The sequence below is a fragment of the Mesoplodon mirus genome (genome assembly GCF_964341445.2).
Source record: "Mesoplodon mirus genome assembly, chromosome: 10".
In the NCBI taxonomy this organism is placed as follows: domain Eukaryota; kingdom Metazoa; phylum Chordata; class Mammalia; order Artiodactyla; family Ziphiidae; genus Mesoplodon; species Mesoplodon mirus.
Window position 1 is genome coordinate 14,455,775 of NC_138986.1, and position 19,395 is coordinate 14,475,169.

A 19,395-nucleotide genomic window follows, 5' to 3' on the forward strand; every position below is an offset into this window, starting at 1 on the left:
AGGATACCTCAGCCCTGGAGTTGAACCAGCACCTACCTTGCCCCTCCTAGTCCTTGTGTGGATTTACAAAAAGTCAGGAAGGTACACAGACAGAACAGGTGGTAGAGTAAAAAAAAAAAAAAAAAAAAAAAGCCCATTTCTGGGATCTAAATTCACGTATTGTTGTCATCTTATGCCTTTATACCAACTGTCTCAACAGTACTGACCTTAGGATAAAGTATTATATAAAAAGAATGGAGGAGAGAGGAATTGAAATGCTCCAAATGCCCTTTACAAAATTGATTAAAGCTGACCAAATTATTATTTTTTCTCCTCTGAGATCAGGTTTCCTGCCACAATTTTAAAAATTGAAGGATGTATCTAAGTTTATCATCTACCAGTGGTTCACATTATATGGAAGTTTATGTCAAAGCTTAGAAGTGAAAGTCTCTAGCCATTTTTTAGAACACCGTTTCATAAATATCTCATACGATTAAAACCAGGGAAAAAAGTCAAGAAAGTTGCAAACATAAAAATTATGGAGTCTAGGCTAAGCCTACTTAAATACATCTTAGCTTGGGACCAATTGTTTTCATCCACATCAAATATCAAATACATTTACCTCCATAATAGCTACATTACATATTACTTCAGAGGAACATCTTCAGATTTTTATTAACATCATTTCCACGTCAAACTTCAAAAGTAAACTGAAATAGCACATTATCCTGGAAATAAGTAAAGTGTTATCAACTTCTGAATACATGATAGACTTACTGCTAATAAAAGCAGTCCAGGGCTTCCCTGGTGGCACAGTGGTTGAGAATCCGCCTGCCGATGCAGGGGACACGGGCTCGTGCCCCGGTCCGGGAAGATCCCACATGCCGAGAGCGGCTAGGCCTGTGAGCCATGGCCACTGAGCCTGTAAGTCCAGAGCCTGTGCTCCGCAATGGGAGAGGCCACAACAGTGAGAGGCCTGTGTACCACAAAAAAAAAAAAAAAAAAGCGGTCCAGATATACACATGGAATATGTTTTTAAGATATGTTACAAATAATAAACCCATATATATATATGGGTTTCATATATATTTATGAAACTTAATCGCTTTGCTGTACACCTGAATCTAACAAAACATTGTAAATCAATATTTCAATAAAAAAAATTTTAAAAATAAACTACAGGTAAACTTCAAAAAAAATAAAAATAAAAAACCCATACTCCCCTAAAATATATAATGTTCTACAGTGTTAAACATGCAGAAGTGAGCCATGAGATCACAACATTAAATCACAGGGCACTTACAATGAAGTAGAACTCTCCACCTGGTCCTCTGAACAGAGTATCAATTTAAACACCACGACGTCTTCAAGTTTACTCCAGTGCTCTGTGCCCACTCCCTCCTCTCAACTCATAACCGTATCTTCTGAGATATCCCTTTGTTCCTTTATACTGCTTTGAGGCATCTCCTGTAGTGCTGAGTTTAATGCTTCTATGGTTTAGTGTGTATTATTACAATCCTTCCATTTTTGTACAAGCTGAATTCTTAATTGGATCTCACAGTCTATGGATTTTATATTTTTGCATTTCTCCCAGGGCTAAAATAAAACAGTCATTCAAGAAATATCTGTTGCATAAAAAAATCTTGTTCTAAGTCTCTGAGCTCGAAGAGTTAGCCCTCTTGGGTAGGGATGCTGTGAGGAACTTGAGCAGGGAGGTCTGTAGGCTAAGAAGACATGAGGTAAGAAAAGTGCAATAAGGAAAAGTAAGAATTGGGTCTTGTAAAAGACAACACTTCGTAGAAATCAGGTTGGGTGGTGAGAGGGGAGAGAATGGCATGTACCAGATAACACAGGCAGAGGGAGAACAACTCCCACAAGGGGTTGGTGAAGACACCCACCAAATTAACTTGACAAGGACAGAGGCCAGTATGAGGAACTGCACACGAGGAGGTGGGTGGAGAGGGCAGAGATGGGGCTGGTCTGCAGGCACTTGTGTAGCAGGAAGAGTGATCAACATGCTAGCAGTCAGAAAAACAAAATAAAGAAGAAAACCATCTCCAAGGTGACTACAATCTACCATCGTGTCACTGGTTAGTAGCAGTGGTAAGTGTACTTTTACATAATTTTCAAATGAAATCTCTCGTTAGGAACTCTGAAGTGTCAAAGGAACAAAACAATTATGAATTTCAATTATCTTAAGAACTATAATTTATCTTCTCTGGTGTATAAGGAAAATATTGTGTGCAGCACTTAATGAAATATAGTAAAGTGTGTGTAGGATTCTTTTAAATCACTGTGCTTAGATTTGAATCACACAAAAAATGTATATTTATAAATGTAATCTAGCCACTCACCCCTGGGGGATGATTTAAGAATTTCTTTACTTATTCACTCCACACTTCCTAATACATGATTTTGAAACTGCCAAATGGATCGGATAAAGATGATGCTCATCTGGATAAAATTTAAAATCCATGTACTCTTTCTCAAAGAAAATAGAATAGTACCTATGGCAGAGAGAAATTATAATTTAATAATTAAATTGTTTACTTCTTTGTTCCTTTATTTCTTAGCAACTGAAAAAATGAAATCTCTTTTTTTTTTTTTTTTTTTTTTTTTTTTTTTTTTTTTTTTTGCTGTACGCGGGCCTCTCACTGCTGTGGCCTCTCCCGTTGCGGAGCACAGGCTCCGGACGCACAGGCTCAGCGGCCATGGCTCACGGGCCCAGCCGCTCCGCGGCATATGGGATCCTCCCAGACCGGGGCACGAACCCGTATCCCCTGCATCGGCAGGCGGACTCTCAACCACCGCGCCACCAGGGAGGCCCCTGAAATCTCTTTTTTATTTCAGAGAAAGGAAGGCGAAAATGTGAGGAAAATAACAGAAATATTTCCCCTACTATATTCTCTGTTACTCAAGTAAAGCACTACTTTTCTTTAAAAATATTAAATCTGCTCTAAAACTCACACATGAGCAGAGAATTAACATAATTCCAAGAAAAAGTTTTACAAAGTGGATGGCAGATCTATGAAACAGATTTTTCTTGAGTGTTGTTATTTTTCAGTCAAAAAGCCAGGCAAGGAGGTTATAGTATAACCTGTATGCACAGTTCTGAAATAGCAAAGTATAATATATAGTTCAGAAATGATCAGACTACATCTCAAAGTATACTTTTCTCTGAATGAGTATCAGAGAATCAGCCCATTCTCTCTGAAAGGATCTAAAAGGAAATAGCATTTTAACGGTATCAACAGCAGCTTTCTATGAAGGAAAGGGAAATTTAGGCAGGATTAGGCCATGGGCCGCCATTGGTAGGTTCTGTAAGAACAGTGTTAGCACATAATTTTGAGGGCTAGTTAATGCCCTTTGAAAATGTACCTATTAAAGGCTATCTATAACTTTTGTGTGAAATTAATGCCACTCATAAACAAGGCTTTCTAATGGAATTGTTGATAAGCTTAACCACTATATATGGGCACAAAGTCTACTACTTTAATGGAAATAGTCAATGCCATGACCAGGAGAGAACCATTTAGTAGGGAAATTGGAAATTTAACTTCAATCAGATGGACAAAAAAATGAAAAAGAATGCTTAAAGTGGTAGCATAAAAACACCAGCGATTAAAAACATTTGGAACCTTTGCTTACCCTTCAAAGGCATTTGTTGCCATGGTTTTTAAAGACCTCTAAAAGCTTCAGCTGTGTCCACAAGAGCTGCCAAGAAATAGGGGCTCTATACTGATTTTATTTGTCAGATGTATTTTGTCTTAATTATCTCCAAGATAAAGATTATTTGGCTGAAGGATAAAAAAAGAAGAGCCACTGTCATTTCACAGGTAGAAAGACTATGATTTTGCTTTTCTGAGCCAGTCTTCAAATGCGTGCATTCATGTGCGCACAAACCTCTAATTTTCATACTGTAGCATTAAAGAGTAACTAGCACTTAAAATTGGTAATAGGGATGGCACTCTTACATGGAAGGAGGTTTTCAAGTCTTAAATTTTAGGGTTGGGCCTTTCTTTTTTCTCCGTTGACAGCCAGGAGCCAAACATTTGGCAAGTTTACCAACAGCTAGAGGTAAGACTTTTCTTTTAAAAAGTTTCATTATAGGGGCTTCCCTGGTGGCGCAGTGGTTGAGGGTCCGCCTGCCGATGCAGGGGACACGGGTTCTTGACCGGTCTGGGAAGATCCCACATGCCGCAGAGCGGCTGGGCCCGTGAGCCATGGCTGATGAGCCTGCGCGTCCGGAGCCTGTGCTCCGCAATGGGAGAGGCCACAACAGTGAGAGGCCCGTGAACCGCAAAAAAAAAAAAAAAAAAAAAAAAAGTTTCATTATAAATGCTTTCATTTGAAAATTACATGATAGCTCATATGTATACACCCTAAAACTCTTCTGCCCTTTGGCCCCAATTACCTTATTTCTCTGTTGCACAATTTGCATCTTTCTGGGTTAGAAAAGATGTCTGTGGACTCCCATAGTATTAATAATTGGGGTGGGGGGAAGCTTGTTTTTTATTTGAACATCATAAAAATGCTTAGATTTGTTCCCTGCCATTTACTATTTGTACAGCTAATGTGTTGGTACCAGCATGTTCTCAAATTGTAAGATCCTGGAGAGCAGCATTTGGCCCTATTGGGCTAATTTGTGATTTTCCTGTTTAGAAGGGCCTTGAACATACACGTTTGATAATGAGAGTGCTTCTTACAAGGTTTTGGTAAGATCCAGGAAACTCATATTATCATGAGAATCAAGAGGATGTTTCTGGAGTTACTTCTTCATTATTAATAAGGGACAACCTTCAGGAGGTAGTTAAACCATTCATTTCATCAAGTTTCTTTAAAATTAATTGAGGAAATTGATTCCAATTCCCACTCCTGGACTGTCTGCAGAGTGCTGCTTCTGTTTCTGTAGCTGCTGGATAATTCTATCTGAATGTCCAGCTATCATGTCAAACTCGGTACGTCTGGAATTTAACTTACTCAACCCCTATCTATTTGGCCTTCCTCTTGATTTTCCCAGTTCAGGTGATGACACCAGCATTTTCCCTCTGTTTTTGAACCTCTTTAACTTCCTTTTTTTCCAGATACTTCATATTGAATCATCTTAAAACAACATAGATTCTTTCATTAGAATATCCTTCATTCCATTCCTTTTTCCCATTTCACAAATACCAAAGTTCAGATTTTTAGTATGTCCAAAGTATGTGAATATCAGCCAAATTCATCCTCACGCTTTTAGTCGCTCCCTTCTCTGGTCTCTCCTAAATGCCTCTGGCAGATTAATCTTAATTAAAGACTGTTTTGTCATATCTCTCCCATGACTGAAAAAATGTAATGGCTTTGTGTTGCTTAAAGCAAACTGATCCTAACCATCCTTTCATTCCTGTATTTATTCATTGAGTGACTCATGTAATATGAAGCCTTGATTTGCGCCTTGCCTTTGGGAGACTCACAGTCAGTAAGAGAAAGACACACATACACAAATACAAGCAGACCTCAGAGATTTTGAGGGTTGGGTTCCAGATCACTGCAATAAAGTGAATATCACAATAAAAGGAGTCACACGAATTTTTTGGTTTCCCAATGCATATAAAAGTTATGTTTACACTATACTGTCATCTATTGTTCACAATAGCATTACGTCTTAAAACTGTACCTGTCTTAATTAAAAAATACTTTATTGCTAAAAAATGCTAACCATCATCTGAGCCTTCAGCGAGTAATCCTTTTGCTGGTGGAGGGTCTTGCCTCAATGTTGATGGCTGATAACTGATCAGGGTGGTGGTTGCTCAAAGTGACAACTTCTTAATATAAGACAACAATGACGTTTGCTTCATCAATTGACTTTTCCTTCAACTTGAACAATCAGAGGCTACTGTAAGGTTATTAATATAAGACAATAATGAAGTTTGCTATATCGATTGACTTTTCCTTCAAATTGAACAATCAGAGGCTACTGTAGGGTTATTAATTGGCCTAAGTTTAATATTGTTGTGTCTCAGGGAATAGGGAGGTCCAAGGAGAAGGACAGAGACTGGGGAACAGCTCATCAGTGGAGCAGTCAGAACACAACATTTATCAATTAAATTCACCACCATATATGGATGCAGTTCATGATGCCCCAAAACAATTACAATAGTAACATCAAAGATCACTGATCACAGATCACCATAACAAACATAGTAAGAATGAAAAATTTGAAATATTGTGAGAATTACCCAAATGGGATACAGAAACATGACGTGAGCAAATGCTGTTGGAAAAATAGTGCCAATAGACGTTCGATAGAGGGTTGCTGCAAAACTTCAATTTGTAAAAAACGCAGTATTTGCAAAAAGCAATAAATCAAAGGGCAGTAAAACAAGGTATGCCTGTACCTGCAATCCTAGGCAATGGGAACAAAGTACAGTCATCCCTCAGTATCCTCAGGGGATTGGTTACAGGATCCCCCTCAGATACCAAAATATGTGGCAGTTCAAGTGCCTTATATAAAATTACCATAGTGTTTGCATATAGCCTACACACATCCTCCAGTATACTTTAAATCATCTCTAGATTATTCACAATACCTAATATAATGTAAATGCAAATAGTTGTAAATACAATGTAAATGCTATGTAAATAGATGGCTGGCACAAGGAAAATTTGCTTTTTGGAACTTTCTGGAATTTTTGTTAATATTTTTAATCAGGGGTTAGTTGAACCCACAGATACAAAGTGCTGACTGTAATACGGAGTGCCAAGAAGAAAGAGAACTTCTGCATTAACATCAGAGGTTTGATGACAATCACTTTGACTAGGACAAGAAGAAATTTTACAGGTAAATCCGGAAAGAAATTCCTAGCAAAGAAATGGGATGGTCATGTTTGAATAACAGTATGTAGTCCAGTCTAGAGAGTCTACCTCAGAAGTAGAAACGATGACTTTAAGACAACCAGAAAGATAGGCTAGGACAAGACTGGGGAAATCCTTGAATGCTTGGTTGTCTAAGGATTATTCCATGGGCCCCAGAAGTCATTAAAGAATTCTGTGCAAAGTATTGTTATGATTAGTGATTTGCTAATGTTAATAGACTGTCAGTGTGCAGACAGGTTTGGAGGAAGGAAAACAAATGAAGGAAGTGACTTAAATGAAGAAGGAAAAAGGAAAAATTAAATTACTGCAATGATCCTGGTGAAAGTTAATGGGGCAAACTCTAAGTAGTGGGAATTGGATGGATAAACATTAAAGAGATAGACCCAACAGGATTACACAACAGCTTTGATGGGAACCATCACGGGGAAGGACTGCAAAGTGAAAAGATGAGGATAACTAACTCCAAGCTTTTAAGTGTAGATGCCTGAGGGAATGGTGAGGGAACTGATATAAAAGTAGTTACAAGGAGTGGCTAGTGTCAGGGATACGTAGGCATCACTAAGAAGCAGGGTTGGAATGGGAGCTAAACTTGGAAGATATTTACATAGCTGTTATACTGTAGGTCTTAAATACTGTTCCCTAGGGCTACCATAACAAAGTACCATAAATGAGTAACTTAAAACATCATAAAGTATTGCCTCACAGTTCTGGAGGCTAAAAGTCTGAAATCAAGGTGTCAGCAAGGCCATGCTCCCTCTGAAACCTGTAGGGAAGAATTACTTGCCTTCTGGTGTTTGCCAGCAATCCTTGCTGTTCCTTGGCTTGTAGATGCATCACTTCAATATCTCTTTCCATCATCTCATGGCATTATCCTCCCTGTCTCTCTGTCCAAATTTCCTCTTCCAATAAGAACATTAGTCACCATACTCTAGTATGACCTCATCTTAACTAATTATATCTGCAACAACCCTATTTCCAAATAAGGTGACATTCTGAGGTACTGGGGGATTAGGACTTCATCATATCTTTTTTGGGGGGACACAATTTAACCCATAACAGATATGTATGACATTGCTTAGGAAACTGGGTGGAGAAAAGGATGAGAAGGTGAAAGGAACAGAGGTTGCAAACTCTGTGGAATGCCTGCTTGTAGAGAGATGAAGAGGGAAAATAAAGAGGCAGAGAGAAGACAGCAAGCCCTCTGTTCTTTCACAGCTGATTTACCCAATTTCCACTGTGCATTTCTTGGTTTATGCTATTTCACATTTCTGGAATTCTTCTCCAAACTTCTTAATGCCTATGAATATCCTCCAATTCTTTCCAGGCCTATATCAAATATACCACTTGCATTAACACTTCTCTTGCTAGCCTCACCTGATGAAATAACTCTGTTCTCTGAAGCCCTCCAGCAGGTTTTATCTACTATTCTTTTGACTTCTTGCCATGTTCTATCATTTAACAGACATGTGCCCACATGACTGTAGACATGGGAGTTATAGCAACATACAGGGCAGACCAAACCAGAAATCAGCTCTCACTGAGCTTCCATCCAAGTTTGGGCAGGAATATTTGAAGGTGGCACCTGTTGCAGACAGATAATAATCAACCAAATGAATAAATTTAAAAGTTCATTAAGGGTTTAAGGGCCTTAAACGAAAATAAGAAAGGTATTTTTTTAAAAAAACTAGAGCCAAAGGTTTGTAGGGTTATTTTTGGTGGGGTAATCAGGGGAGACTTCTCAGAGAATGCAGTTGTGTAGAGAGATTGAACAAGAAGCCAGCCAAGTAAAGAGCTGGGTGTTGCAAGCAAAGGTAAAAAGGAAACTGTATATACTAAGGTCCTGAGAAAGGAATGTGTGTCATGTGTTGGGAGAAGAGAAAGATGGCCATCATGGCTGGATTACAGTGATGGGGAGAGAAGGAAGCAGGAATACGACCATGCAGAGTATTTTAAGGCATAGAAAGGAATCTGGACTTTACGTGCAGTGAGAGTTTAAGTTTAAGACCATATGACCTGATTAATGTATCTAAAAGACCTCTCCTGCTGTCACCTGGAGACTAGACTGCAGAGGAGCAAGTAGGGAAATGTGGAGACAAAAGACTTCGTATTTTGGGGTGCATGTACTGCCAGGATCAACTCTGAGATGTATCTGTGAAAGGACTCCAGAGATAAGACAGTTTTGTAAGGAGAGAGCAGCCTCCATTTCTACCCCATCCTCTGGCCTTTTCTAGACAGGGGCGCATAGGTCAAGACAGAAGGCAACTGGAAATGGGAAGCTTAGCTTAAAAACTCACCCATCTTGGGCAAACAAGAGTGAACTCCTAAGCACAAAAGAACTAAGTTCTCTTTTCACAGACCAGCTGAACGGGCCTGAGGTTCTTTAGAAAGTCAGTCTCTGCTTACCCCTGGCAGCTGTTGAAGGAGCTATCCAGGGTGCTGGACTCTCACCCTGAAGCTTTCTAGGGCCTGGTGGGTAAGGACATCAGTTATCCTTGTCGGACCTAAGACCCCCACTGTGCTGAACCATAACCAGACTCCACCCTAATACCATGTCCTTCTGGCCTTAGCTAACCTTTAAGTCAACATGGGCCTGGGCCATATCTGTAAAGCATAGTGTTAAGCATCCTCCATAGGTGCCTTAGAAAGAAAATATAAAGTGGCAGTGCAGCTAGGAGTGTACAGACAGGTTTGAGCCTCCACTGTGCCTCATGACCATTTATAATATAAGACCATAGGGCTTCCCTGGTGGCGCAGTGGTTGAGAGTCCGCCTGCCGATGCAGGGGACACGGGTTCGTGCCCCGATCCCGGAAGATCCCACATGCCGCGGAGCGGCTGGGCCCGCGAGCCATGGCCACGGAGCCTGTGTGTCCGGAGCCTGTGCTCCGCAACGGGAGAGGCCACAGCAGTGAGAGGCCCGCGTACAGCAAAAAAAAAAAAAAAAAAAAAAAAAAAAAAAAAAAAAGACCATAATATGATCTTTATAATATTTATCTGTAATATTATGACCAAGCAGCGAGCTCCATGGAGTCTTTTTTCCTTGGAATAACGTTTAAAGGTAGTACTTGGCTGCTGAACCTATAACCAGATCTGCTTATGTAACTCATCCAAGAGTCTCTGCCTACAACACATCTTAAGGAACACTGCTCCTCTACCTGCAATGATTAATAAATTCACAGAATATCCAATTTCACACATCTCCCTTAAATCGTATCCTTGACTTCACTTTAAAAAAAAAAAGTACGTTCAACTGGAGGCCATTATTCAATTTCTTGAGTAATCAAGTTCATACACTAGGTAGGGGATGAAAATTTGTATGCTTTCAAGTCAAACACTTTACCTCTTCAACTAAACACTTAGAGCACTAGAGTAATCTGATGGATACTCATTTCTAGCTCTCTTCTTAAGCAACAAGAAAAACAGGAAGAGCTACAGCATCTTCAGAACTTTCTACCTGCAGCATGTCAGACCCTTCACTGTCCTTAAATAGATTTGAGGGGCAGCGTGATTTATAAAGAGTCACAGAAGTTCAGTAAAACTTTTTAGTTCCAAGCTATCAAGACTATGATGAGAAAGACTCTATTGCTCTGCTGTTTTCCTTTTATATACACAAAAAAATCAAATAGATGGAAATGCCATTAAAGTCAAAAGGAAATAAATTACTTTGTTTTTACACAGTCTAAGAAGAAATATATGGCCCAGGAATGTCTTTGATGGTATATTAATTTTGTTAATTTTTATTCACAGAACTCCCCAAACTCTATCTTACCTCCTGGTCCTTACCTGCATACTCAGTCCCATTTTCATATGATTGAACACTCAACCTGCCCTTCTTCATTTTGCTCACTTGCAAAATTCTCCAGACAATTTTAAATCAGGAAACTTTCTCTGAGAGCCTGACTCAAGTCCCACCAGGAATAAGTGAAGTTTGGACTCCTGTAAAATCTGCACTCACCCTCATCTTGGTACTTATCACACTGTAATTTAATTGCTGGTTTATTTGTCCATCTCTCCTACTACCTTTAAGCTCTATGGGGGTAAGGACTATGTCTTTACTGTAATTGTATCTCCAGGACCTCACACAGTGCTTTGCTTAGCAGAGGCATTCAATGAACAAATTAATAAATTAGTGAACTTTATAATATTTAAGGTTCCTCTCTATCTTTAAAAGTTAATAACTCTGCCTTGTTTCCAGGCTTCCTGTAGAACTTTGGACTCAATAGTCATCTCATTTAAGAAACCTTCTATAAATGTCTTCATACCATGATAAGTAAGAAGTTTCTGAAGCCACATAGAAATTGCATTTGTAAGCAGTTTATATGTACAACTTTATATAGTATAATGAAATCCTACTATTTAGTCTGTATGTACAAGTTAGAAATCAGATACATATTTTAACTATCAAAGAGTAAGCAAACATTTTTTGAATATTTGAACTTGAGATAAAGCCATATCAACAAAATATTTCTTTTTATACACTTACATTTACTTCATTTAATTTTTATAAGTATTTTTTTCCTGTGTTTTTTGTTCCGATGCCTTAACGCCTAGAGACAATACTAAGTTCAATGTGGTGTTACACAGCACACTCCTAAATGCTGAACACACGTGAAGAAAATAATGTGTGAAAATACTGTCATTGTTCCTTGGAGGAAGATAGTTTCTACCTTCAATCTCAGTCTTTTTACATTTATAACTGACAATATCTTCTTTTCTTATATTCATCTATTGTCTTCCCTATCTGTATCATAGCATAGCACTTTATACTAACTTACTCTCTAATACTATCATGAGAACGTGTACCTTTGCCTCCCCAAATAAATTTCCCAAACAAATTCTAAATTTTGTGGGATTATGGATTACTTCTTACACATATTTTTATTTCCCTCAGACTATCTAGCACAGGTACGGAGTAAGTTCTCAATAAACATGAAAGACAAAATGTTAGATTTGGAAACCATCAATTCTCTTGTCGTACATTAAATCGGGAGTCAGCAACTTATGGCCCACAGGCCAGTCCTGGTCAGTTACCTGTTTGTGTATATAAAGTTTTATTGGCACACACCCATTTATTTACACAGCGCCTATGGCTCCTTGCAGGCCACAATGCCAAAGTGAGTAGCTGTCACAGAGACTGAATGGCCTGCAAAGCCTAACTGGTTACTCTCTGGTCCTTTGCGGAAAAACTGCTGACCCCTGCTCTAAATCATTTTTACAGATGAGGGAACTCAGTCTCAGATAAATGACTTGTCCAAGTTTGTAGTTGAATCTACCCACTAAATCTACCTCTATCAGATGATTTTTCCATACCAGATTAAATGCTTGATAAAAATAATGGTATCTTAGATTATATAAAATTAAGTGAAAAGAAGAATCACAAATGAAGATGGCTGTCAAAAGACCTTTAAGGGCTTATACTAAATTAAACCAAAATACAAATATCACTTTTCTAATTAAGATAGTATTAATATCTGCTAGTAAAATTAAATAATCTGTGTTGGTATGTATCTATATACAAAAATCCACTATCATATAATATTATAAATTTTATTAAAATTCTAATAAAAAAGTCCCAGTCTTACAATAGATTTCTAAAAGATGTTGAAAGTAATAGTTGTCAAAAAAAAGTGCTTTTAAAATGGACCAAGTTGACCTCACATACTACTCTATTAAGATATGAATAGCCTTTAAAAAAATCCATCCACTGGCACTGAAAGGAAAAATAAATAGTGTGTATCATCCCCCAGCTTTCACCCCACATCAGGGCAGTGAAGAGCTACAGCAAAAAGTCCATGAGAATAGTGATTCATTCTCTATTCAAAAGTGTCTGAAATCAGTACCTATTAATTTAGTAGACTCTGGTTTTCAACAAGTTACTTCAGTCTCAATTTCCATAGAAGGAATCACACAAAAACTCCATCAGAAATATTCTTAGTATTTATATACTAAACTTTGTTTAAGCTGAAAAGATAACGGAATAAGAACAGAGAAAAATGGTCCAGTATTAAAACAAAAGGTTAATCCAGCTAGTTTAAACCGCTGTCAGATCTCTGTTTTTGTCAAAGGATCTTTAGCATAGATATTTTAGGTAGTAAAAATGATTGTTTCTCCCAGTATATCCTATATAGACAATATAGCAACAATATAGACACTCCTGGAGTAGAAATGAAATGTAGCTGGCAGTCTATCAGAGAAGCTGCACTTGGAAAACTGTATAAAAGAAAAGGATTGAAGCAGACATTGCAAATGACATGAATGAAATCTTACAGGTGTATACTTAATAACCGCTTGATACAGGTAACACATCCCTTATTACAAGTCACCAGCCATTGAATCTTCTCATTTTAGCAAAAGGTCATGTCATCCATTGAGACAACAAAGAGATGGAAGAAGAGCAAGAGAAGAACGAGTTAAATTAGAATTGATTTGGAGCAAAGATCAGAATGCTTATCTGCGCAAAGCTAAGCTGGAGAAATAATTATATATGGATAATTAATATCACACTACATCACATAAGCCTAGTTGCCTACAACACATAAATATCCACCTGCCATCCCCCAATCATGGCATGGACAACATCTCAGAGACACAGCTATTGAAATCCTCCTCCTCTAGAGTTGCTCAAGACTGTTGGGATCTTGCCAAATGGAGGAAGCATAATGACTCAACCACAACTGCCCTGACATTTGCCAATTCCTTCTCCTGGGATCTTGTCTCTTCTCCATGTTTCTACCATAGATACTAGTGGACCTACTAGGTATAAGTGTTTTGTACAAATGGCTGATCATATGCCTTCCTCTGTTGCTTCCCCTCTTAGGATTAAAAAATGGGATAAGTTGTTTTCAACACACTATTACCTTGAATACTTCTCTTGAAGAAGGCCTTACAGCCCTCGCAAGACCAAACTCCATAATGGTAGCCTGAGGCATAGTCATTGCACACTGCACAGTAGCGAGTCTCCTTGGCAGATTCCATGGCCATGCTTCCCTTGTCACTGGTGCTGGCCAATCTCTCTCTGCCACCCTGGCGCCGATTATCTGAATTTGGCCTGGGGAAAAAAATAGGAGAAAAAAACAAAAAAACAAAACAAAAAAAAACACAGTGAATCCATTAACATTAGAAAAGCAAAACATGCACTCTCCTCTAAAGAATAAGAGGGCTTGGAAGATGTAGCAGATCCACTTTATTCTGACATTTTGAAATAATGAATCATAATGTAAGCTAATCTTTCATTACCTCTTGCCGTCTGTTGCAGCAAAAGGGGTTTGCCTATTATATTAACCTTCAGGGGAAATTGTTTATTGCAAACTTTCTTAAAAAATGGACTTCCTACACCAGAATATATTATCCAGAAAATGACAAAATGAAATTAGCTGGTTTCTAATAGACTTATTCATTTTTTTAGGGATTCTCAATTAACCCAGAACCATTAGAGACCAATGCTCATTCCAATTCTAGACCACACTAAGGGCCTTTAGAAAATGGAGACAAAGCATAAAACAGCTGGAACATTTGAAAGTCAGATGAACTGATGAGCAACGTAGAACATGTATAGAAAGATAATTCAAAATTTTACATCATTGTTACAAGGTAACCCCAGGTATCAGTTGTTATGACTTGACTGTAATTTGAGAATACTAGTCAATATTCAGTATTCCTCTTCAAGAACATGTAGAATGAGAACAGAGGAACACAAATGATTACACCAACCTTGAAAATTTTCAGGGAGGAAGCATATCTCAGAGAAGAATCTGAGAAGGCACACTCAGAAAGTTCTGGGAGAACCAAGGAAATGGGGAAGCAAAAAAGCTTAAAGAAGTAGAAAGCTTTAAGAAGGAGAGTGTGACCAATCGTGTCAAAGGTGCAGAAAAGTCCAATAAAACCAGGACTGATAAAATGAAGTTGGATTTGACAAGGAGGACACTTAGCAAGGAGTTTCAGTAGAGAGTACAAGCCAATCCAGTGGGTGGAGAGTGGATGGAACATAAGGAAATGAAAATGAGTGAAGGCCATTCCTCTGAGAACTTGGACGTGAATGGGAAGAGAAAGAGATAGGGTTGTCACTAAAGCATATAAAGACAAAAAGGTGTTTTTTGAATGGAAGGGGCCTGAGAAGGCCTCATGGAGACTGAAGGGAATGGGCCAGTAGGGAGGGAATGGTGGAAGGTACGGAGAAGGGAAAACAGAACAAAGTCAAGAAGGAAAGTCAAGCAGTTGGGATTAAAGAAACAGGTAGAAGGAACAGCCTCACTGAAGACACCTTGAAGGAGACAGGGAGCAAAGAGGTAAGAAAAGGAGTAGACAAGACTAAGTTTGTGTGTCTCATCCAACCACGCACAGGAGCAGAAATGACACTGGCCCAGGATTGGCTAGGCATGTGCAACAGAATAAAGGTGGTATGAGAGAACTGGGGAGTATATAGCCAGAGCCCAGCACAGTGCCTGAAATGTAGATGGCACTCAAGAATACCTTGAAATGAATGGAGTGTTCCAGGGTATATAAGGGGGGAAAAAAAGAAGTAGAAAAATATTGGAAGGAAAGATGGAATGAAGCCTATGACATTTAAAAACAAAAACAAAATAAGATGAGAAAAAGTGAATTGAAGATAGAGCTGCCAGGGTCTCTCGGTTAAGGAAGCTCATGCTTCCGGCTTTCCACTCCCCGCCCAAATAACCAGACCACCCTGACTGTCCCCGCTCCTTCCCTTCACAAGCCTGCCTTTCCTTTTAGCTCAAATTGTACAACCCTTCCCTGCCCTTCTCACTCATCAACATCGCCCACAATTTTGCGGCAGTGGCTCTCAAACTACATTTGCCGTGATAGTCACAAAATAAGGAGCTCCTTGGGTTGAGTGCGTCTGACTTTGCCAGTTTGTTCCATTCTAAATGACTTAGCTCTTAGGTTGGCAGCCATAAGCAGGAGACTTTTATTTTTTTTAATATCCTTAGAGAGAGCTGCCTCACAGTTTTCAATTCTAGTTCATATTCGGTTACCCATCTCCTTCCATTTCATCACCATGCCGTCAACGCCCCCCCAAATAACCTCAAATCTTTCTACTGTTTGTTTACTAAGGTCTCATGCGCGATTCAAGTCAGCAGGTAGCAGCTGTGAAGATTTCACTACAGAAGCTTAGCACGTGGGGAGCGAAGGGGTGGTGAGCAAGCTTGACATTGACAGATACGATGTCTTATAAACCTTATTAGTATCGACCCTCGGGAAGCAGCTCAGCACCTAACACATAGCAAGCATCCAATACATGTTTGTTGAATGAATGAATGAATGAGTGAGTGAACAGTATGTGCATGGGCAAAAGTTCCAAGGTGTCAAGTATCCTGCATCCATCCCTGCATAATAAAATACCATATTTTTTTTAAATTGTGGCAAGGTAAACATAATATAAAATCTGTTACCTTAACTGTTTTTAAGTGTACAGTTCAGTGATAAGTATATTCACACTGTTGTACAACCGATCTCCAGAAATTTTCCATCTCACAAAACTGAAACTCTTTACCCATTAAACAACAACTCCTCATTTCTTCTTCCCCCCAGCCCCTGGCAAACTCCATTCTACTTTCTGTCTCTATGCATTGGTATTCTGGCTACTTCATACAAGTAGAATCATATAGTTTTTGTCTTTTTGTGACTGGTTTCTTTCACTTAGCATCATCCATGCATGAATTCCTCTCTTATCAGCCACTCCTAATCCCCACACGCTGGAAATAATGTATCCCTGTTCTGAACTCGATAGCAGGTTTTTCTTTACTTCTCTTCCGCTACTTACTACATTATCACTCCTTCAATTGTACATCCTCATCTTCATTGCTGTCCACTAAGTTCCTTGTGTCTTATCTTTGGAACGCTGAGCGTTTATAGCACAGAGCCTCTTCCAGAATAGGAACTCAATAAATATTGATATCAAACGAATTAAGCAATGACTGAGTCAATAATATAACAATTTTCAAAACAATATAAATAGGATATGCAAATACTGTTTTTAAGAATATGGGTAAAAGATGTAAGAGCAAAAGCCCATTTTCCCCAGATCTAGCAGAGCTGTATGCTGTTGGCAAAATGCCTTTCATCCACACTTTACCTTTAAGATGGCCCTGGAATACTGAAAGTCTACTGTAGACATAGGGCATAAAATCAGAAAGCTTCTGAGAAGAAGAGCGGGGAAATTACTCGGGTCATGTTTCCTCTCCATAAAGCAACTTTTTTATCCAGATGGGAAGTTCACATATATAACATTGTCAGTAATCATTCTGGCTCAGTCCTGCTTGATGAAGACTCCCAGACCAGGGGTGCATAAAAATGAATATAATCCAGATCAAGCAAAAAGGCAAGTGAGATCATCTCATGGGTTGCAAAGCCCTGCGGCACCTTGAAATGCGATGCTCAAGGCTGTCTTGAGAGTCAAGCCAAGCTCACTTGGCACAGCTGCATCCAGATAGAGATCTGTGTCCTCAGGATGCAGACTCACTTGGCCCCATTATCTGCAGTGGAAAGGATCAGAGAGGGAGGTGCCCATGTCTGGACTCAGACCAACACACAAGGGTGGCTCAGGCACCAACCCAAGGTTAGACCAGTCCCCAGGGATAAGCCTACTCACAGGTCCCGGACTCACCTCTTCCAGCTGTCCTCTGTCTGGCCTTGCCCGACTGCAGCTGTCATAGACCCGGAACCTTTAGCCTCACACCTCTCTAGTAGGAAGTGCTTACATTACATTTAGGGCAATCCTTCTTCCTCTCCCTCTGCCTCAGAGGCCCTTTGGCTTCTCCTTACTTCCGCAGGACCAACATTAACTACTCTCATTAACTACCTTTCATGTTCTAAATGTCTTCAGGTTCTGCCTTCCTAATAAGAGGCTTTGGATAAAAGCCTTTTTATCCATTTGGATAAAAATGCCCTCTCCCTTTATCCTATGTGAAGATTTAACTAACTCTTTTGCCAAATTGCTAAAACGTTTCCCTTTTTGTAAAACTTGTCTCCTATTCTCACTAAATTGTCACCAAATTGAGTGAGTTTCTCATCCTGGACACTTCCTCATAAGACATAGATAAGAAGTTGACTAGTCTATTAGGCTACGTATTAAGAGATTAGATGTTCTTTAGCCCTACAGATACTTTTAAAGATTCTCTGAAAAGAAGTTGGGCAGAAGCTTGAATGAGACAGGGAGGGATGTTCTGCATCAGTGACTTAACACATTGCAACTCTGAGGCACACAAGTGACTAAGGAATAGAGTAAAGTAATGGCAGGAAAAAGAATGGCAGAAGCTGGAGAGCATCAAATAACAAAAGACACCACCACTGCACCTATGGAAACTAGAAACTCAACTCATTAGATTTAGTTCCATTTTCATTACATCAGTTTGACAACTAAATATTTCCAAATGGATGTCCCACTAATATTACATATTCACTATGATTAAGAGAGATGTCAGAAGGCATTCATATTGATGTCAGAGAGTGGACTCTCTTGGACCAAGTAAAAACAGAGCCCATTAAAAAGTATTTGCCAGGAAGATTTTCATTAATCAAAGGAAAAGTTTGAAGCTCAGTGTAACCAAATACTCTTGTTTTTCTAACCACAAATCATGGTACCAGCCATCCAAAAGCACTATTCCCCTGATTAGCCAAGCATTTAAAAATTTTTTTAGAGCCTTGGTTTCTAAAGGCAATATTTTTTGCAAAGTTAAAAGAATCAACAAATATCCACTCCCTAGAAATGTGGGGGTGATTAAGTGCTAGTGGAACAACTTCATGACGTCCCCTCACCAATCAAATCCCCGAAACTGTGAGCATTCAAAGTTCCCTGAACTTTCTTTTCATGGCATTTACCATAATTTCCAGTCCCATGTTTGAGGCATTATTGACAAATATATGTTTCCCGTGGTGAACAGTAAATTCCATGAAGGCAGGGACCATGTCTCATTTGCTCCCAATTTTAACTGACACACAGTAGGTCATTAATATATATTTGCTAAATGTACCTCCTACATCTAAGCTATCATCAAATTCAGTCCATCATTTCTTCAAAACACAATGCCTATCCTTCTTTGCATCCCTGGTTTTCCTCATTCTCACATAAGAGACCAATACTCCATGACTGAATTACTAGAATTAAAGTCCTATCTCCCATCATTCCTCAAACTCATCCTGCCAACCACTGCCAAAAGAATCATCATAAAAGACAACATTCATCTCTCAATAACTTCTCATTGCCTATACCCGGGGATCATTACCTTTTTGGTGGGTCATGGACTTGTTTGACGATACAATGAAAATGCTGAAACTGTCTAGAAAACACATAAACACACTTTCAAACTTCTGCCTATAATTTTAGGGCAGTCATAAACCAGAAAAACTCAAGTTAAAAAATCATCAACAAATAAAATTAAGCCCAAGTGCTTGAATTCCTTGCTCCAATCAGAACTGGTCTCTTTGTAGCTCCCTGAGCAAAATTTTATCAAATCCACCTCTCACAAATTGCTCACACTATGCTCCCCACTTAGTCACCACCTCCCAACACCTACACATCTCAGCTGTCAGATAAAACCATGCTT

The 19,395-nt window shown here is 39.0% G+C and overlaps 1 protein-coding gene across 1 annotated transcript in view; it reads right to left on the bottom strand.

Moving 5' to 3' along the window:
- Positions 1–19,395, bottom strand: part of ESR1 (estrogen receptor 1) — a 253,311-nt gene that overhangs the window by 207,020 nt on the left and 26,896 nt on the right. Inside the window, exon 3 of the mRNA XM_082633739.1 lies at positions 13,690–13,880. Within this exon, the coding sequence (XP_082489865.1) occupies positions 13,690–13,880 (191 nt within the window). The remainder of the gene's footprint in view (positions 1–13,689; positions 13,881–19,395) is intronic.